We start from the raw sequence: 22,453 nt of genomic DNA, 5'->3' as shown, positions 1-22,453 counted from the left end.
GTGGAAATCCTATTTATATATTTCATGTATTGGGTGACCACATAAGATATAGTATGAGAAAAAATTAAAATAATATGCTTTGTCTGTTTTAAGCAAGATTCTTAGGCTGCCATCTCTGCTGGCTTCAGATTTGCTTTGTGGCCCAGAATATCCTCAAATTCTTGATACTCTTCTTGATTATAGGCATGCATCACTGTGCCAGGTGATATTAATGTGCTTCATTTAATAGAAAGAAATTGAAGTTCAGTGAGGGAATGATTTCCCTGAGGAAAGATATCAGTTGGAATATTATGACAACTCAGCCTTACCAGAAGTGTTCTCTCTTGCATGAGCACACGGTTCATGTTTCTCTGAAGGTGTTTAGAGGTTGGGATGAGGCCAGAGAATCTGGAGCTCTCCCCAGCAGTTCTGGGTTTAGGGACAAGTAGATAGGGTTGGGCTTAGAGAAGCTGGATTTTGCCTGTTATCTTCGTGACTCCTACCATTTTTTCTTACAAAGTATTGAGACTCTTATTAAAATCAAATCCTTCATGTGTTATGTAAGTATGAAGGCTGTAGTATTAGATTAAGGATCATGCTTCAAATCTAGGAAGCATAGGCAAACAGCTTGTTCAGCCATGTTCAGCCCCAAATTTCATACTTGTAAAAAGAGGGCATCATAAGCAAATAATTTCCATCCATAATATGCCATGATTGTAGAACTTGTGGGTAGTAGTGGGGTTAAAGATAACAAACACTTACTCAGATAAAGGTTGATGACCTCCAGGGTACCCAATTAAGCGTTCAGGCATCTCCAGATCAGTATCATTGGCAGTGGTGATTACAAGAAGAGGGGATTTGAAGACAGGGCTTTTATGTCAGAAAGTAAAAGGCATTTCAGGCTTGATATGTGAGATGACACCTTTTGAGTTTGTGTGTGTGTGTGTGTGTGTGTGTGTGTGTGTGTGTGTGTGCATGTGTGTGTGCACATGTAGAGAGCACATTTATCTTTGTCTTTTCACCACTCTTCTCTCTTCCTTTAGAGTAATAATCTTTCAAATGTGGCTCCAGACATGAGGAATGAAGGGGTGGGGACCTAGAAAGAGATTATTTACCCTTCACATGATCTCACTCCAAGGAGACAGTTTTTCCATCTACCAACCCCAGGGATCTCATTAAGAAGGGAGACTTATGAGAGTAGACCCCATGAAACCTCAGGATTCACAAGTTTCTCCACATTTCAAATAATTAGTGGTTTGTTGTTATTGAGATTTTGAAGAAAACTGAGGTACATGGAAAAGGGTTAGGCCTGGGGATGTTGCCAAAGGATGTCTACTGCTGTGAGGAAAATTCTGGGAGTGGATATCCCTGGACTTGAGTCAGTTAATGAGAAGCTGTGATTTGGGGCAAACTTGTAGTTTCTCTAGATTCAAGGTCTTCATCTAGAAGTTTACTAATATAAGTTGTAAGACAAGGTTGCCTGGAGAATCAAACAGCCTCACAGACAAGAACATGGTCACAGTATGGCAGTCAACTGAGAAGTTATGTGACACTCTGTGTAGACATTAAAAAATATAGTGTTCTTTATATTTTCATATATTTTTAATTTTTGAGATTATAGTATAATTACATCACTTCCCCTTTCTTTTCTTTCTCTAGCACCTCTCATGTACCCCCTTGCTCTTATTCAAATTCATGGCCTCTTTTTCTTTAATTTTTGTCTACACACACATTCCTAAATTCTTAACTACAATTTTCTCAGTTTATATAATGTTATTTTATGTACATTTTCAGGGCTGACCATTTGGTATTGGATAACCAACTGGTGCGCCTTTCCCTGTGGAAGACTATTTTCTCCCATGCCGAACAATCCTTAGGTGCCTGTAGCTTTTTTTTTTTTTTTGGCTAGGATTGTCTTATTGTAAGTGATCCCTCTCCCAATATGTTAATATTGGAAATTAATATAGTTAGTATGTCTTCCAGTACTTAATATGTTTATTGGTGTTGTATTTTATCAGGTCATGTTTAGGCAGCCATGTTGGTAAGACTTACTTCATTAGTATAGTTTCTCTGACACTTCTAGGTGACATAGTCTCACAGCTAACTTATGGTTCCTCTGGCTCTTCAATCTTTATTGCTCCTCTTTCTGAAATGATTCCCTAGATACAGGATATGTGTTATAGATGTACCAATTGGGGCTGGGCTCCACAACTGTGTAATTTGATCAGTTGTAGTTTTATGTAATTGTTGCCATCTGTTGCAAAGAGAAGTTGTCTTGATTGAAAGATGAGAACTACACTTATCTATGGGTAAAAGAATAAATAAGTATTTATTCTTAGGGGTTATGCTAGTTTATTAAAGTGATATTGTGGGTTCTCATACAAAATGCATGACTATATTAGCCTAGAGTAGTTGGCTACTTTCTGGTACTAGGCATTCTTTCTATCTTGATGAGTCAGTGTTGAGAACTAAAAAGGGGGTCCTGGGGAAGGGGGGGAGGGAGACCCACACTCCACCAGAGGTTTACCTATTTTCTGGTCTGTCAGGCATGGGAGGGCTTCTATCAACCTTCCACTCATTCCTGGGTGGGCATTCAAGCTTCTGATTCACTCTTCAGGGGGTGGCCAAGGGGCATCCCTACCTGGAATCTGGAGCTACTTTGCTAAAGCCACCAGGGTTATAGGAGAGAGGGATGAGGAAAGAGGTTCCCAGTACTGACTAGAGTGAGAGTGAGTGCAGCAGATCTTGATGAGCAGAGACTCTTTATGGTTTTAGAGCTTTATTATAGAAATGCAGGAGGAAAGAGAGAAGAGAGGAGAAAGAGAGAGAGAGAGAGAGAGAGAGAGAGAGAGAGAGAGAGAGAGAGAGAGAGAGAGAGAGAGGGGGCTAGAGAGAAAGAGTAAGGCAGAAAGAGGAGAGGAGAGGAGAAGACAAAGAGAGAGGAGAGAGGAGAGAAGACAAAGAGAGAGGAGAGAGGGGATGAGAGTGAAGGGTAAGAGGGAGACAAGTAAGAGAGTGAGAAGTAAGAGGTAAGAGAGCAAGCATGGACTGAACAGCCCTTTTTATGGTCGTCACTGTTGCTAGGTAACTGGGGAGGAGTTTAGCCAGAAGCTTGGGCCATTGCCTACATGACTTCTAGCCATGCTTCTCTTGGGGGTGGTGGGGGGCAGTAACTTAGGCAGGAGCCAGAGTTCCAGGAGCATAAGGGATTGCCTACTGTGTCATGTAGGTGAATTATCACCCTTCAGGGTTTAGACCTCAGCTCAACTGGATACCAGCCTGCAAATCCCCACAAGTCAGTCTTAAGTTTCTTTAAAAAGCTGTTGGTTACTGCTAAGATAAGTGTGCCACTACTGTACCCTAGTGGTTATCATACCAGTCTGGACTCCTTTATTCCCCTCTCTATTCTTGTCGTTCATAGGAGTAATAGCTGTGTAGGACTGTTGGTTGCTTTCTTCTTAAGAAAACTTGCATGATGTCTTCTGGTGCCATAAGAACTAATTTGCACGGACGAGGCTTTTGTTTCATCCAGCTCAGGTCCTTTTGCCTTGTGTCTGAAGTGCATGGTGTCTTTAGCATTAGGAACATACCTTTGACCTCTGTGGGGTAATGAATGATATCTTGCACAACTCTGACCAATAACTCATAAGAAGGCTTTTCACATCAATGTTGGGAGTTTTGTTAGATAGTCTTGGGTGGAGCATTGTCAGCCCAGATGGGAAGTTTGGATATTTTCTTTATTTACATTTCAAATGCTATCCCCTTTCCAGGTTTCCTCCCAAGTCCCCTATTTCTATGAGGGTGTGACCTCACCCACCCATCCACTCCTGCCTGTCCACCCTCAAATTCTCCTACACTGGGACATTGAGTCTCAGGACCACGGGCCTCTCCTCCCATTGATACCAGAAAAGGCCATCCTCTGCTACATATGCAGCTGGAGCCATGGGCCCCTCCATGTCTACTCCTTGGTTGGTGGTTTAGTCCCTGGGAGCTCTGGGGGTTCTGGTTGGTTGATATTGTTGTCCTTCCTGTGGGGTTGCAAACCCCTTCAGCTCCTTCAATTTTTTCTCTAACTCATCCATTGGGGACTCTGTGCTCAGTTCAATGGTTGGCTGCAAGAATCTGACTTTATATTTGTCAGGCTCTGGCAGAGCCTCTCAGGAGACAGCTATATCAGGCTCCTGTCAGCAAGCACTTCTTGGTGCCACAATAGTGTCTGGGTTTGGTGACTTTATACAAGATGGATCCCAGGTGGGGAAGTATCTGGATAGCCTTTCCTTCAGTCTCTGCTCTACACTTTGTCTCTGTATTTGCTCCCATGAATATTTTGTTCTCCTTTCTAAGAGGTACTAAAGCACCAACACTTTGGTCTTCAGATGGAAATTTTTATTTGAGCTACATATGAATATTTATATGTAGACAGTGTATTCTTCTTTTTTTCTTCGACACACTGAAAGGATTTATTGGCCTTAATCTTCCTCACAAAAGTTCAAGTTGTCTAGAAGTTCTCAGAATGTCACAGTAGAAGAGGAAAGAATGTGACTAAGTTAAGGACAGAGGGGAACATGCAATGTGGCTTGTCATTCTCTTCTTCATCTCCATCTCTGCACTCACTGCTGCTGCCTCCTGCCTGACTCTCGAATGCTTTAGCAAAGAACGGTGAAGAGGCTGCTTTACTCTGGGCAGCATCTTTACCAAATAAACTAGAGTTTCCAGCAGAGAATGAAAACCCAGTTAGGGAGCCAGAGCTTAATGAGCCCAAAACTGAGCTCTCAATTTTCTTGCCGAAACTAAACGAGGCACTTGTTGCTCCTTGTGCTGCGTCCGATTTCTTTTCTGCTGTAAACTCCACCTTTTCAGATGTGTCCTCCGCTTTGTTGCCATGAAATGAAAATGGTGAATCTTGCTGTAGTTTTGTTGAATCAAAAATGGAAGGAGGCTCCATTCCAACCATCGCCCTGTCTGTCTGTCTCTCAGAACTGCTGCCACCTCCATTCTCAAGCTGTTTCTCGATTGATCGTCGCCAAGTATCTCTCATAGTCTTTAAAAATGGGAGTCAGGTCACAAAGTGGGCTTGTGTTCACGTGCTTCACTATTCAATCCCAGATGGAGCAGTTCAAGCCAGCCAGCTGCTTGTGATAGGCATTCCCAGTGCAGGCAGTACTAGAAGCAGGGCCAGAGGAATGCGGCTGATTGCTGCTATTGCATTTGGGACTCGAAATCTTTGTATCCACAAAGGTAGTAGGGTCATTCACAGCAAAAGAACCAAAGGCTGCCTTGGGCTCTTCTGACATCTTTACACTGGATAAGGGCGTGGCATTGTCTGTGCTGTTTCCATTTGTCAGTCCTTCCAGAGGCTTTCCTCCAGAGCCACCAAATCCAGAAAATCCTCCTCCTACGGAAGGCACAACCAAACCTTTGAAACCTTTAAAGGCTCCTCCGCTATCAGATTCAAATTCAACGTTTCTAAGCTCTGCCTTCTTTACGGCTCTGTTCTTCATGACTGGCCACTGAGAATGTTCCCATCTCTTCAACTTTGTCTTCTTCATCCCAGTTCCTTTCAGTTAACTCCTTCTCCAGAACTCTCTTCGCCATTTTTGTGAACCTTGACTGCCGCCGCCGATCACGCTGGAGCTCTGGCGTTGCGGTGAGCAGGGCCGAGGCGGCGGTCGCGAGCTCTGGGAGATTCCGGTGCGGACTTCGTGACCAGCAGAACTCGGGAGCTCTGAGTTCTGTGTGTCTCTGAGTCTGTGTGTCTCTGAGTCCGACACTGAGGACAATAAGAGACATCTGCTCAGCTTGAAGCTGCTACAGAACGGTGAAGAGAGCCGTCATCTTGTAACTCGAATGCGATAGTGTATTCTTTATAATGTTTTCATATTCTGGCTATGATTTTACCTCTTCCCCCATTTTTTTCTGTTTTTATCTCCATATCTCTAATTTGATCCTCTTTTTATTCACATTCCCCATCAGATCTCTTGTAACTTGATATTCCTCTCTCTATTGCTCCCCACCCCATACTCTCATTTTACTTTCCTGCTTTTCACAGTTACTCCAGGTTATACATGTCCATCTGAGAAACTGGAGCTAGGAACATTAGATGACAGAGAACCTGCACTTGTTTTTCTAGATCTGGTTTATTTCACTCAATATTATCTTTTCTAGGTCCATTAACTTACCTACAGATCTCACAATTAGTAGTATTCTATTATAGCATATATGTACCATATTTTCATTATCTAGTTGTCAATTGAAGGTGTTGATTTTTACGGATATAGGTTCAAATCTAGAGATACCTTATTTTTAAAACTTTTACTCATTCTTGTTTGTTGGGCAAAGACTACATCAGAGTATTTCTTTAATGTTTGCCTGGCGTTTTATCCTCCAAGGTACTGGCTTATCATCAGATGTTAGCTATCCTTATCCCTTGTTCTGGTGATGGTGAACCAGTTGTTTCTCTACTTGTCCAATGGCTCCATGAGGTTAGGATTCATCATGTCTCATCTGTGAAATTGCTATGCTTTTATTGAGAAAAAGAAATCTAGCACTGATGGTAGAGTGAGGCTGGGCTAAACAAATAAATTACTGTTCTGATGGCCAAAGATAATGGTAGATATAATTAAGAATTTATTTATTTGATGTATGCCAGGACTAACATTCTAAAATGTCCCATACTGAACTGAGCATTAAAAATGTATCACATTAATAGATTGCTTGGGAATTGTACAAATCTTGTCGATGGCATTATTTAACTGGGAATTGTATAAATCTTATAGATGGCATTATGTAACTAAGAGCTAGGTGGGATATAAATGAATTCCAGATAAACCCGTACAGATATGAAAACTACTGTAAGTTTCATTTCATTTCTTACTTGCTGGTTATTTCCTGATTACTGGAAGATGACAAAGAGAGCAATGGCAGGAACCTTGATGTTACAACTTAGCCTTTCCTGTGTTCCATCCCATCCCATATATTTCTTACTACATCTTTAAGGCCAAGTGTCTTATGTGATACTATTAAAAAAGCTTCTGATCCAGAAGAACTGGCATTTGTGAGATTTTAATGAATTTGAGAAATATGGAGATAGATAAATGGATGGATGGATTTATAGATGAATAGATAAAAAGATGGATAGAAAGATGATGGATAGCTGGCTGGCCAACTAGATTGATGAATGGGTAGATGGATATATGCTCTGATAGATGAATAAATGAATGGATGAATATGTAGATGATGGATAAATGAGTAGAGATGAATCAATAGATGGATAGATAGGTGGAAATGGATAGATGATAGACACATAAATGATAAATAAAATGAGAATTTGTGCATTATTACAGTTCTGTAATTGTCATTAATATTGTCATTAAATACTTCTGGGTGACTTATAAGAACATAGTCAGATCTCATTGGATCTCTTTATTTGGATGGAGTCTTGGGATGACCTGGCTAGTAAGTTCTGGTCATAAATGGTCTGAATTACTTCTGCACAAGAGTACTTACTTGGCAACATTAATTCTTCAAGAGCTATTATCATCTTAGACTAGAATGATGACTAATGGTCATCAAAGTTATGTGTAGAATTTGGTTTCTTGAAAAACCCAGATATGTTATATGAATATGTTTTTGTTTTAATCTCAGTTGTAGGATAAGATTCTTCTTAACAGCAGGTCATTATGATTTGCCTTGTACACTAGTAGTGCTATGGTTTTGCCAGCTGCAGGTACTTTCTGTGAGTTTTTGACATTTTGGATTCTAAGAACTTTTGAGAGGATGTAAATATGAGAGCCACAAGAGTGTTATGGGTGTTTTGAAAAGCCATCGGTCCTCTGTGGCAGTTGCTGCTCCCTCTGCTGCTCTCCTTGATGCTGCTGGTTTCTGTTGTTGTATTTGATGGATTTCTGGTTTGCAGGATTTCAGGATTTCAGGATTTCAGGATTGCAGGATTTCAGGATTTCAGGATTTCAGGATTTCAGGATTTCAGGATTGCAGGATTGCTGGATTGCTGGATTGCTGGATTGCTGGATTGCTGGATTGCTGGATTGCTGGATTGCTGGACTGCTGGACTGCTGGATTGCTGGATTGCATTTTGACTTGTCCCTAGAAACCTGATGCCTGTAATCTGCAGGAAGTCTATTCCCTATATTCTCACTAATTTCCTTTCTCTCCTACCTGGTATTGGAGGTTGGAAGAGATTAGGGTGGCATAGTGTTGAAAGAGTGATAGAAGAACCCAATAAAATAGCTAAGAAATTATGCTAGTAGTGCTGGCAATACACTCTTGGATTTCTTGGCTGTTCAGAATAATTATCAGTTTTATGCTTTTCTATGATGGACATACAGTGTAAATTTGAAGTAAAGTGCTGAATTAAGGTTTTGCAATTTTTTTGTTGTTGTATTGTTGCACAGCACATTTTTCCTGAATAACACAAATTGTATTTTACAGACTATGAGAGGGATCCTGTTGACAATTCAAGACTTGAAGAGAAAGGAAGAATTAAGAATGTAGGTGAGAGAATTAGATATGGAGAGTTTGTAGTGTCTTGATACTTAAATGCTAATAAGTAGAATAAATACTCTTTTAAAAATAGTTCCTATTGTTGGTGGGATTGCAAGCTTGTACAACCACTCTGGAAATCAGTCTGGTGGTTCCTCAGAAAATTGGACATAGTACTACCAGAAGATGCAGCAATACCTCTCCTGGGTATATATCCAGAAGATGTCCCAACCGGTAAGAAGGACACATGCTCCACTATGTTCATAGCAGCCTTATTTATAATAGCCAGAAGCTGGAAAGAACCCAGATGCCCCTCAACAGAGGAATGGATACAAAAAAAATGTGGTACATTTACACAATGGAGTACTACTCGGCTATTAAAAAGAATGAATTTATGAAATTCCTAGGCAAATGGATGGACCTGGAGGGCATCATCCTGAGTGAGGTAACACAATCACAAAAGAACTCAAATGATATGTACTCACTAATAAGTGGATATTATCCCAGAAACTTAGTATACTCGAGATATAAGATACAATTTGCAAAACACATGAAACTGAAGAAGAACAAAGACCAAAGTGTGGACACTTTGCCCCTTCTTAGAACTGGAAACAATCACCCATGGAAGGAATTACAGAGACAAAGTTTGGAGCTGAGACAAAAGGATGGACCATCTAGAAACTGCCATATCCAGGGATCCATCCCATAATTAGCCTCCAAATGATGACACCATTGCATACACTAGCAAGCGTTGGCTGAAAGGACCCTGATATAGCTGTCTCTTGTGAGACTAGGCCAGGGCCTAGCAAACACATAAGTGGATGCTCACAGTCAGCTATTGGATGGATCACAGGGCCCCCAATGGAGGAGCTAGAGAAAGTATCCAAGGAGCTAAAGAGATCTGCAACCCTGTAGGTGCAACAACATTATGAACTAACCAGTACCCCGGAGCTCTTGACTCTAGCTGCATATGTATCAAAAGATGGCCTAGTCGGCCATCACTGGAAAGAGAGGCCCATTGGACACGCAAACTTTATATGCCCCAGTACAGGGGAACGCCAGGGCCAAAAAGGGGGAGTGGGTGGGTAGGGGAGTGGGGGGGGAGGGTATGGGGGACTTTTGGGATAGCATTCTAAATGTAATTGAGGAAAATATGTAATAATAATAAATATTAAAAAAGAGAAAAAAATAGTTTCTATACTTTTCTAGCTGTGATTTTTTTTACACAACTAGAAGCTGATTGAAGAAGCTTCACAAAGCTTTAACCCAATATTTATTGATCCTACATTTGGGTGAGTTTCACTTTACTGAAAATGTTCTGATCATTTCTTCACCTTTTGAAACAACCGCTGTCAAACATCAAGTCTCACTCCTTGACTACTTCCTTTAAGAAGTCCTTTTCAACTCTACACCAAATTTGCCTATATTCCTCATCTGAATACTAACAGTAATCTGTAACATCTTGAGTATGTGCATTGTCAAAAGTATTGATGTGTTATTCATACAAAATACTTATTGTACTACTGGGACATTAGACTACTGATAAATACTGGGCACCATGTAGTACATGATGTGGTTTTAACATGTATTTTTCCCAAACTATTTTTAGAAACCAAATATTTTGTTTTTAAATCAATGCCCTCATTGGGATCCAATGCCACTTATGAGAAAAATGTATAGAAAGAAAGAATAGGCTATTGATGTCTTAGATGATATACCAACTATGACAATATCCTGTTTTTTTTTAAATAAGTTTATGGTGTTTGTGTGTGTGTCTGTTTGTCTCTGTGTGTGTCTTTGTATGAGTATGCTCATATGTGTGATGGTACCTGCAGAGGCCAGAGGAGGACATTGTTACATGTCCCTGTGAGACACCTGACATGGGTACTGGTAACTGAACATTTCCTCTGCAACAACACACTTTAAATTTTTGAGTCATCTCTTCAGTCCCTCATTTTGATCTGTCTACAGGTGAACTTTACCCATTAACTTCCTCAAACCTCTCTTCATATCTTTATTCCTCAGGCTATAGATGAAAGGATTCATCATAGGTGTCACTACTGTATACATAACAGTAGCTACCCGGTCCTTCACCACTGAGTACATGGACAGAGGCCTAAAGTAGACATAGATGATACTCCCATAGAACAGGACCACTACAGTGAGGTGGGAGCCACAAGTAGAGAAGGCTTTCCATTTTCCAGCTGCAGAGGGAATCCTGAGCACAGTGACAATGATTCTCATGTAGGAGAAGAGTATGCATAGGAAGGGAGTGACAATGACAGCCAGGGTCTCAGTCATGACCACAATCTGGCTGGAGGATGTGTCAGAGCAGGACAGCTTCAACACAGGCTGAGTATCACAGAAAAAGTGCTTAATGACATGGGAAGCACAGAATGAGAGGCGAGACATGAGAAGGACACGGAACAGTGCATGCAGATGGGAGATGGTGCAAGAACCCAGCAACATGAGGAGGCAGCGTTGTGGCCTCATCACCACATCATAATGTAAAGGGTTGCAGATGGCCACCAGTCGGTCAATGGCCATGGAGGCTAGCAGGTAGCTATCAGTGTTCCCTAAGGCCATGAAGAAGTACATCTGAACTAGGCATCCCACATAGGAGATAGTCTTTGTCTCTGAGAGAAAGTTCACTAGCATCTTGGGTACAATGACTGTTGTGAAGCAGATATCCATGAATGACAAGTTGCTAAGGAAGAAGTACATGGGTGTATGGAGCCTGGAATCAGAGCGGATGACCAGGATGATGAGCACATTCCCCATCACTGTGACCAGGTACATTATGATGAAGATGCCAAAAAGGGGTTTCTGCATCCAGGGATTGGTAGAGAGACCCAGCAAGATGAAGTCTGAGGTGCTGCTGCTGCTGCTGCTGTGGTTGTTCATGTCTCTGTCTCAGGATAAATTTTGGAGAAGTTGTAGGAAAGATGTGAGAGGAATTTTCATCTGAATAACTTCTCCCCTAACTCCAAGTCTGTTTAAAAAACCCTTATCACCATTTGTCATGAGTTTGAAACATATTTTCTAAGAATTGACAGAGAAATACATTAGATGAATATCTAACAATTAAATACAAAGTGACACCTCTGTTATTTACTTAACTACAAACTGAAGGTCTCTCGCTCCAGGTTAGTAATGTCTGTATTACCTAATTTACCCGAGCTATTTTCATTTCTGTACATTTGTCTCAAGTGGTTTCTTGACCAAGTCCTTAGCCTCCTCATTTTCTTTTCAAAGTAAGAAGTTGTACTTCCCTTGAAGCAGTTTATTTTCTTACAAAAGATCTTCATCAGTGAGGCCCTCCCATTCATGGTCTTCTTGCCATAGTTTTGGAGATGGTGGTCATAGCAGGGAATGTAGGTGAATGAGCATCAGAACCCATTAATGCCCCATGAAATCTACAGAATTCAGATGAGTTTTTCTAGTACCTGCAGAAGAAAAATTTACTAGCCTTTATGTTAATATTGTTTGTATATTAGAATATATATTTATATGCATGTGTTATAAACCTGGAGAGAGGAGAATACTTGGAGTGGATAAGTTTAGTCAGGAATGATGCCATAGGCATAGGGGAGAAGAAAGAGTGGGGGAGAGGTTAAACAAGACTAAGGATGTATGAAAAACCCCATGGGGCCCTCCTATTCTGTGATTCTATTAAGATTGTAATTTTAAAAACCTTTTAACAAAGACACTGAATGTGTGGATAATGCTCCTCTCAGAAGGTAAGCATTATGAGATGAAAATTCCCGAAGCAAGCATGAGATATCTCCATTCAAGCTCTGGGTCAAGGAGGCCCCAGAGACCTTTCAAGAAGTACAAACAATTGCCAATGATTTTAATTTCCTATTAGAACTAGATCATGAGACCTTTTATTCGAAGATACTACTTACTTGAGTTGTAAGACACTGAGAAATAAAACTCAATCTGAAACTGAAGCCTTCTCCATCCTGAGCAGCTTTCACATTGCATACTGCTTTGGGAAAAGAGATATCACTAGCCCTACTCAACTTCGAGTCCATGGCTTCCAATAATTACCTACCCAGTAATATTTGGCTGCCAGTGCAATGATGGCATTGCTATTATAGGGGCAGTCAGCTTCTCTCTGATTGGTTTTAAAGTCCACTGTATAGGAGGGAACTTACATCTTGTACCGTAAACTTATTAATCAACTTATTAAACTGTGTCATTGGGCCTGAATACCAGAGGCTTTCCACTGAGATCTCTGGCCAGGCCTGGTGTGAGGGTTCTGGCGAAGGGAAGTGAGTGTGGGCAGCGGGGCTAAGTCTTTGCCTGGTGTCTTCAGGGTCACTCATTAACTTTGAGCCGTTCTGCCCTGAGTCTGTTCAGGCTGTGCTGATGAGAGGCTGACTATCCAGTGAGGAGGGTGGCAGAGCTTCAGGTGAAGCCTCAGGCTTCAGGAGAGCAGATCTCTTCCCAAGTGTTACAGTTCTGGGAACAAAAGGTTCAGATGATGGAGTACTCGCACACCTTTAATTCATTGGTTAGGATTTATATACAGTTTTGGGGGTGATTCAGGGTTCTACAGGAGGTAGTGCTCATTGACTTGTACTGAGAGCTTGGGGGGGAACTTTATTTGCATGTGGGAAGGCTTGGTGCTGCTCCTATGTGACTGATAGCCACACATATATCCTGCGGGGGGTGGGGGGGGCTGTGGAGGTGGTAACTTCAATAGGAGCTAGGGGCCCAGGAGACATGATCAAACACCTTCAGTAGGTGGAAATCACCACTCATACGGTCCCCAGGGTTCCAAACCTTTGGTTGGCTGGGGACTAGGCTGTCTGTATGCAGCCCACTGCCCCACATGTGGTGATTTTCTCTCCAGTGACTGTCTAAGAAGGCAGGACCATCCAGGAGCCCACAGGCCACAGGAGCAGCAGAGCTGCTGGGACAGGGTCCTTCCTGCCTCCATCTTCACCCAGGAGGTGAGGTTGTTCCACAGATCTCTGTGCACTGGTCTTGCAAGGAGAGAGCTTGTCTCCCAGGAGTTCTGACACAGGCTTATAGGCCCACAGGAAGAACAAGCTCAAGCCAGCAAGGCCAACTAATACCAGATATAACCAGATAGTGAAAGGCAAGTGCAAGAACCTTACCAACAGAAACCAAGGCTATGTGGCATTATCAGAACCAAGTTCTCCCACAACACAAGTCATGGGTATCCTGACAAACCAGAAAAGCAAGATTTGCATTTAAAATCACATCTCATGATGCTGATAGAAGACTTTTAAAAGGACATAAATAACTCCCTTAAAGAAGTACAGGAGAACACAGGAAAACAGGCCTTAAAGAGCAAACACAAAAATTCCTTAAAGAATTAAAGAAAAACACAGACAAATAGGTGAAGGAATTGAACAAAACCATCCAGGATCCAAAAAGGAAAGTAGAGACAATAAAGAAATCACAAAGGGAGACAACTCTAGAGATAGAAAACCTAGGAAAGAGATCAGGAGCTATAGATGCAAGCATCACCAACAGAATACAAGAAATATAAGAGAGAATCTCAGGCCCAGAAGATATCATAGAAAACATTGACACAACAATCAAAGAAAATGCAAAATGCAAAAAGCTTTTAACCCAAAACATCCAGAAAATCCAGGACACAATGAGAAGACCAAACCTAAGGATAATAGGTATAGAAGAGAGCAAAGATTCCCAATTTAAAGGACCAGTAAATATCTTCAACAAAATTATGGAAGAAAACGTCCCTAACCTATAGAAAGAGATGCCCATGACCATACAAGAAGCCTACAGAACTCCAAATAGTTTGGACCAGAAAAGAAATTCCTCCTGTCACATAATAATCAAAACATGAGATGCACAAAACAAAGAAAGAATGTTAAAAGCAGTAAGGGAAAAAGGTCAAGTAACATATAAGGCAGACCTATCAGAATTACACCAGACTTGTCTCTAGAGACTCTGAAAGCCAGAAGATTCTGGGCAGATGCCATACAGACCCTAAGAGAACACAAATGTCAGCCCAGGCTACTATACGCAGCAAAACTCTCATTTACCATAGATGGAGAAACTAAGGTATTCCATGACAAAACCAAACTTACACAATATCTTTGCACAAATCCAGCTCTTCAAAGGATAATAAATGGAAAACTCTTACACAAGGAGGGAAACTACACACTAGAAAAAGTAACAAAGTAATCCTTTAACAAACCTAAAAGAAGACAGCCACAGAACAGAATTCCAACTCTAACAAAAAAATCAGAAAGAAACAATTACTTTTCATTAATATCTCTTAATATCAATGGACTCAATTCCTCAATAAAATGACATAGACTAACAGACTGGTTATATCAACAGGACCCAACATTTTGCTGCATATAGGAAACCCACCTCAGTGACAAAGACAGACATTACCTTAGAGTAAAAGGCTGGAAAACAATTTTCCAAGTAAACGGTCCAAGAAACAAGCCAAAGTAGCCATTGTAATATTGAATAAAATCAACTTTCAAACGAAAGTTATCAAAAAAGATAAGGAGGGATCCTTCATACTCATCAAATGTAAAATAAATCAAGATGAGCTCTCAATTCTGGATATCTATGATCCAAATGCAAGGGTACATTCATAAAAGAAACTTTGCTAAAGCTCAATGCACACATTGCTCCTCACACAATAATACTTGGAGACTTCAACACCCGACTCTCACCAACAGACAGATCATGGAAACAGAAACTAAGCAGAGACACAGTAAGATTAAGAGAAGTTATGAACCAACTATATTTAACAGATATTTATAGAACATTTTGTCGTAAAACAAAAGAATATACCTTCTTTTCAGCACCTCATGGTACCTTCTCTAAAACTGGCCATATAATCAGTCACAAAACAGGCCTCAATAGATACAAGAAGATTGAAACTATCCCATGCATCCTACCAGATCACTACAGACTAAGGCGTATCTTCAATAACAACATAAATAATAGAAAGCCCACATACATGTGGAAGCTGAACAACACTCTACTCAATGATAACTTGGTCAAAAATAAATAAATAAAGAAATTAAAGAATTTTTAGAGTTTAATGAAAATAGAGTCACAACATACCCAAACTTATGGGATACAATGAAAGCAGTTCTAAGAGGAAAACTCATAGCTCTGAGTGCCTCCAAAGAAACTGGAGAGAGCATACACTAGCAGCTTGACAATACACCTAGAAGCTCTAGAACAAAAAGAAACAAATAGACCCAAGAGGCATAGAAGGCAGGAAATAATCAAACTCAGGGCTGAAATCAACCTAGTAGAAACAAAAAGAACTATACAAAGAATCAACCAAATGAGGAGCTGGTTCTTTGAGAAAAATCAACAAAATAGATAAACCCTTAGCCAGACTAACTAGAGGGCACAGAGACAGAATCCTAATTAACACAATCAGAAATGACATAATAACGGAAAATGAAGAGATCCCAAAAAATCATCAGATTCTACTACAAAAGCCTATGTTCAACAAAACTGGAAACTCTGAATGAAATGGACAATTTTCTAGACAGATATCATGTACCAAAATTAAATCAAGATCAGATCAACAATCCAAACTTTCCCATATCCCTTAAAGAAATCAGTCATTAATAGTCTCCCAAGCAAAAAATGACCAGGACCAGATGGCTTTATTGCAGAATTCTATCAGACCTTGAAAGAAGACCTAATACCAATACTCTTCAAACTATTCTACAAAATAGAAACAGAAGGAACACTACCAAATTCGTTCTACAAAAGCCACAATTACTCTGATACCTAAAGCACACAAAGTCCCAACAAAGAAAGAGAACTTCAGACCAATTTCCCTTATGAATATTGATGCAAAAATACTCAATAAAATTCTCCCAAACCCAATACAAGAACACATCCAAATGATCATCCATCATGATCAAGTAGGCTTCATCCTAGGGATGTAGGGATGGTTTAATATACGGAAATCCATCAATGTAATCCACTATATAAACAAACTCAAAGAAAAAATATGATAATCTCACTAGATGCTGAGAAAGTATTTGACAAAATCCAACACTCATTCATGATGAAAGTCTTGGAAAGATCAGGAATTTTAGGATCATACCCAAACATAGTAAAAACAATATACAGCAAACCAGTACACAACATCAAACTAAATGGAGAGAAACTTGAAGCAATCCCACTAAAATCAGGACTAGACAAGGCTATCCACTCTCTCCCTACATATTCAGTATAGTACTTGAAGTCCTAGCCAGAGCAAGTAGACTACAAAAGGAGATCAAAGGGATACAAATTGGAAAGGAAGAAGTCAAAATAACTATTTGCAGATGATAAGATAGTATACTTAAGTGATCTTAAAAATTTCACCAGAGAACTCCAAACCTGATAAACAACTTTAGCAAAGTGACTGGATATAAAATTAATTCAAACAAATCAGTGGCCTTCCTCTACTCAAAGGATTAACAGACTGAGGAAGGAAATAGGAAAACAACAACTTTTACAATAGTCACAAATAATATAAAATATCTTGGTGTAACTAACTAAGCAAGTGAAATATCTGTATAATAAGAACTTCAAGTCTCTGAAGAAAGAAATTGAAGAAGATCTCAGAGATGGAAAGATCCCCCATGCTCATGGATTGGCAGGATTAGTATAGTAAAAATAGCCATGTAGCCAAAAGCACTCTACAGATTCAGTGCAATCCAATCAAAATTCCAAATTAAGTCTTCATAGAGTTAGAAAGAGCATTTTTCCAAACTCATCTGGATTAACAAAAAACCCAGGATAGCAAAAGTTATTCTCAACGGTAAAAGAACTTCTTGGGGGAATCATCGTCCCTGATCTCAAGCTGTACTATAGAGCAATCCTAATACAAAACTGAATGATATTGGTACAGTGACAGGCAGGTAGATCAATGAAATAGAATTGAAAACCCAGAAATGAACCAACACAACTATGGTCACTTGATCTTTGACAAAGGAGCTAAAACCACCCAGTGGAAAAAAAAGACAGCATTTTAAACAAATGGTGCTGTTTCAACTGGCGGTCAGCATGCAGAAGAATGCTAATCAATCCATTCTTATCTCCTTGTACAAAACTCAAGTCCAAATGGATTAAGTACCTCCATATAAAAGGAAACTAATAGAAAAGAAAGTGGGCCTTGAGCACATGGGCACAGGGTAAATTTCCTGAACAGAACACAAAGAGTTTTTGCTCTAAGATCAAAAATTGACAAAGCTTCTGTAAGGCAAAGGACACTGTCAATAGGACAAAACAGCAACCAACAGATTGGGAAAAGTTCTTTACCAACCCTTCATCTGATAGTGGGCTAATACCCAATATATACAATGGACTCAGGAAGTTAGACTCCAGAGAATCAAATATCCCTATTTAAAAAATGGGGCACAGAGCTAAACACAGCATTCTCAACCAAGGAATATCAAATGGCTGTGAGGCACCTAAAAGATATGCTCAGCATTCTTGGTCATCTTGGAAATGCAAATCAAAACAACCCTGAGATTCCACCTCACACAAGTCAGAATGATTAAGATCAAAATCTCAGGGGACAGCAGATGCTGGAGAGGATGTGGAGAAAGAGGAACACACCTCTATTGCTGGTAGTGCTTCAAGATTGTACAACCACTCTGGAAATCAGTTTGGAGGTTCCTCAGAAAACTGGATATAGTATTACCTGATGACCCAGCTATATCTCTTCTGGGTATATACCCAGAAGATGTTCCAACTTGTAATAAGGACACATGCTCCACCATGTTCATAGCAACCTTATTTATAATAGCCAGAAGCTGGAAAGAACACAGATGTCCCTTAACAGAGGAATGGATATAGAAAATGTCGTACATTGACATAACAGAGTACTACTCAGATCTTAAAAATGATGAATTCATGAAGTTCTTAGGCATATGGATGGAACTAGAAAATATCATCCTGAGTGAGGTAACTCAGTCACAAAAGAACACACACGGTATACACTCACTGATAAGTGCATATTAGCCCAGAAGTTCGGAATACCCAAGTTACCATTCACAGACCACATGAAACTGAAGAAGAAGGAGGAGCACAGTGGGGATACTTTGGTCCTTCTTAGAGGGGGGATCAAAATACCCATGGGAGGAGATACAGAGACAAAGTTTGGGGCAGACACTGAAGTTAAGGCCATCCAGTGATCGTCCCACCTGGGGATACATTCCATATACAGTTACCAAACCCAGACACTATTGTGGATGCCAACAAAAGCTAACTGACCGGAGTCTGATGTAGCTGTCTCCTGAAAGGCTGTGCCAGTGCCTGATAAATACAGAAGTGGATGCTCACAGCCATCCATTGGACTGAGCACAGGGTCTCCAGTGAAGGAGCTAGAGAAAGTACCCAAGGAGTTGAAGGTGTTTGCAACTCCATAGGAGGAACAACAATATAAATTAACTAGTACCCCCAGAACTCCCGGGACTAAACCACTAATCAAAGGGTACACATGGAAGGACCCATGTCTCCAGCTACATATATATCAGAGGATGGACTTAAGGGTCATTAATGAGAGGAGAGGCCCTTGGTCTTGTGACGGCTTGATGACCTAGTGTATGTGAATGCCAGGATAGGGAAGCAGGAGTGGGTGTGTTAGTTAGCAGGGGATGGGGGAATGGGATAGGGAAGTTTTTGGAGAGGAAATGAGGAAAGGGATAAAATTTGCAATGTAAATAAAGAAAACATCTAAAAAATAAAAAATAAATAAAAGAGCCTGTGGCTATGAAGGTCTTATGAACCTACTACTGTTGTTTTTCTAAATAATCACAAGTTCAAATTGCTTTCTTAATGACTAGACTTATAGATTAGTGTTACTCCCAGCCATTAGCAGAGAAGCTTCTTTTTGTGGGCAGGACTCACAGCTGGTCCAAGTACAGAGACTAGATGAATGTGGAGTGATCTGGCTTAAACAGGCCATCTATTTCATTCCTATAAAGGTCAGGGAACACTATGGAAGATAGGGGAGAAAGACTATAAGATTTAAAGTTGGAGAAAAGTGCAGTGAAACAATGCCTTAAAGTTGTAACGCAGATGCTGTACCCTTGATGATGCTGTAGTTACCCAAACAAAGAATGCTATTTCATTATTCACTTGGCAGTAACTAATAAGGGTTTATCTGAAGCTAATGGCTACTGGGCAGGAGTCCTTTTCTTCAATGATGTAGACAATAACTTTCTCATGTTTTGGTAAATAACGTTCCACTCATGGTCATATTGCAACTAACAATTCAGCTCAGTGGGTCAAAAACAAAATAACATCAAAGGATAAGAGGGATTATTGGGAACAGAAAACATTTCAATAAGCTATGGGGAAGGAGAGAGAAACGGGAAGTGAAAATGTCCAAAACTCAGTACACATGCGTGAAATTATCAAGGAATTAAAAGGACTGCTATGGAGTTCTCATTCTAAACATTTGTGTAGTGTGTAAAAGTACAATCCACACTATTATTTAGGAAACAAGGCAGAGGAATGACACTTATTGGCACCATGAAGCCATCTGGCTGAGATAACAGAGTAAGACAGTACACAAGAGAAATCTAAAGAAACATGGATCATAAATATTTTAAAAAGTTGAATCTGCCACCCTTTGCAGGCAATGTGATGGTACATGTAGAAAATACAGGAAAACAACTTGCAACCATCATGACTTCACCAAGTCACTCAAATCCAGATAAGTCTAAAGACATTAACAGGCTTTCTGAATTACAAAAGTGTATTTCAAGCAAACTTCAAAATGACATAAAAATGCATAGAATTAGTTGAGAACATGCCTGAAGAGATGAAAGAAACGAGTGAGAAAGTATAACAGAGCGTATTGGGAGATCTGAAATAAGTGGACATACCATTAATTTAAAAGGAAAGGATTTTGAGAACATAAATCTCAAAACATGAAAATTCAATGCATCTCTTAATGAGACCCCAAGGGAATTTTTAATAGAATTTGAGAGAGTTGTGCTAAGGTTTACCTAGAGGAGTAAATGCTTGAGAACAGACAGGATAATTCGGAAAAAATGTTATAACAACAAGAAACTTTCTTAATCACAATTTAAAGCATGTAATAAAACAAAACAGTGAGTGCATACTGAGAGAAAAATAAATGAAGCATGTAATGAACTACATATATCTTTATTTGTATGTAGAAAGGGATTTTGGTCTAGCCTTAATAGATAATAAGGATTACTTTCATAGCAACATAAAACAGATGAAGTATTAATTACACCAGTGCTATTTTTTACAATTAGTTGAATATTTGTAAAAATGAGACTATCTATTTAACTCATATATACACAGAAAAGTCAGAAAACTAAACTAAAAGTAAAAATTATAAATCATAAAATAAGTTTTAGCCCCAAAGGAAGAAGCATCTTTTGAGATTCTACAATGGGATATTAATTGAAGCAAGAAATGAGCTCTGGAAGAATGGTAGAATATTATACTCTGAACATTGAACACTGTGCTGGAAGGGATAATGATCAAAACTAAAATATAACGTAGAAAACTCCTGCCACACATTTAGCAATGAATGAGCTCATCCCCACTGCTAACTAGAAAACACCAGTTAAACTGAATATAATTTTCATCAATCAGAATTACTTTTGGTGCACCTGGAAATGACTGGGTAAATCAGAATATCTCTTTTTAGACTCCATACCAGGGATGGAAGACTGTATTATTCCTTTTTTTTCTTTTATTGAAAGTAGATCTTTTTCTTATGTAATATACCCTGATTATGGTTTCTCCTCCCCACTTTTTCTCCCATCCAGATCAACCCCTTCCTGTCTCTTATTAGAAACACAGAAGATTGCATTATTTATCCAATAACTTTGCTTAAGACATCTATCCTGCTGAAATAATCACATTTGTGTAGAACAAAGATTTGTATATATAGTTGTATTGGCACATTTCCCATCACATCAAACAAAACAAACCAATAAGCCAAAGAATAGAAGGCTGGAATCACTAAAATATCTACCAAGATGTGATTTATTTTATAAATTATTAAATAAATTATTATATAAATTATTAAGTAATTTATAGTGTATTCTTTTTGTTCAACATCATGCCAAGGATATTAAGTGGCTAATGCCTACTAACATTTATACAGCAAATAATTAACTAAAAGTTTTTCATTAAAAACTCATTTTAAGTTCTCCAAACTCCAAGAGAAAGACACTGTTATGTTGCTTTTCATAGACAAAAAATGAGAGTTTGGCAAAGCTGAATAATTTAGCAGACCCTGCATCTGGAAGGTATAGAGCTGGGTTTTGAGTGCAGGCAGATCTGATTGAGGATGGAGCTTAGATTTTTCTGGCTCAATTGGATTATTTTGTCATTGTACTATCTGTAATGATATGTTCACTGATAAAGCAAGCTGTAGAACAACCAATGCAGCTCTGTACAATGGGATCACTTACATGTTGTTACATGCATGCATGCGCATGTCACTGTCTTCTGAAATAAGATTAGAAGGTCGGAGCAATGTCTAGATTTAACACTATTGTTTTCATTTTTGTTGTGCATATTTTCCTTGTTATTGATTTATATCCACACTATAAACACATTTGGAGTCATATCACTCGTGATTTTTGTCTCTCCTAGACTGTTAGAGAAGATTGTGTCTTGCGTTGTGTGTGAGTTTGGTTTTGTACTTTTGAGAATTTTGGCATCACATAGATTCTGAAATGTGAGATGGTAAATTAGAACATTGAAAAGCATAAGATATATTCTCAACTTGAGGAACTCACTGCTCATTCTACTGTTTATTAGAAGTACTCATTTTACCTTGTGGATTTTTCCTTTCACTTCTGGAATTTTCTATGGTCAACAGAAGCTATGCAGTTGTTTTTGATCCTTAAACTGGAAGTATCTCTTCCTGTTTTTTTTTTTTTTTTTTTTTTTTTTTTTTTTTTTTTTTTTTTTTTTTTTTTGGCAATATCTT

At 39.3% G+C, this 22,453-nt stretch overlaps 1 protein-coding gene and 1 pseudogene across 2 annotated transcripts; both read right to left on the bottom strand.

Moving 5' to 3' along the window:
* On the bottom strand, window positions 4,420-5,774 carry Gm13435 (predicted gene 13435; annotated as a pseudogene).
* Window positions 5,775-10,443: 4,669 nt separating this feature from the next.
* Olfr365 (olfactory receptor 365) lies at window positions 10,444-19,720 on the bottom strand. Of its 2 annotated transcripts, XM_017318500.1 has the most exons (2): window positions 19,710-19,720; window positions 10,444-11,365 (listed from the first exon to the last, which is right to left on the bottom strand). In XM_017318500.1, the coding sequence occupies exons 1-2, from the start codon at window positions 19,718-19,720 to the stop codon at window positions 10,444-10,446; spliced, it is 933 nt and encodes a 310-aa protein (XP_017173989.1). The 2 variants fall into 2 exon arrangements, with proteins under 2 accessions (XP_017173989.1, NP_666873.1); NM_146662.1 differs by lacking the exon at window positions 19,710-19,720 and having other exon boundaries at window positions 10,444-11,382.
* Window positions 19,721-22,453: the final 2,733 nt, after the last annotated feature.

The sequence above is a fragment of the Mus musculus genome, chromosome 2 (assembly GCF_000001635.26).
Source record: "Mus musculus strain C57BL/6J chromosome 2, GRCm38.p6 C57BL/6J".
Classification (NCBI taxonomy): Eukaryota; Metazoa; Chordata; class Mammalia; order Rodentia; family Muridae; genus Mus; species Mus musculus.
This window is presented reverse-complemented; position numbering and strand designations above follow the sequence as displayed.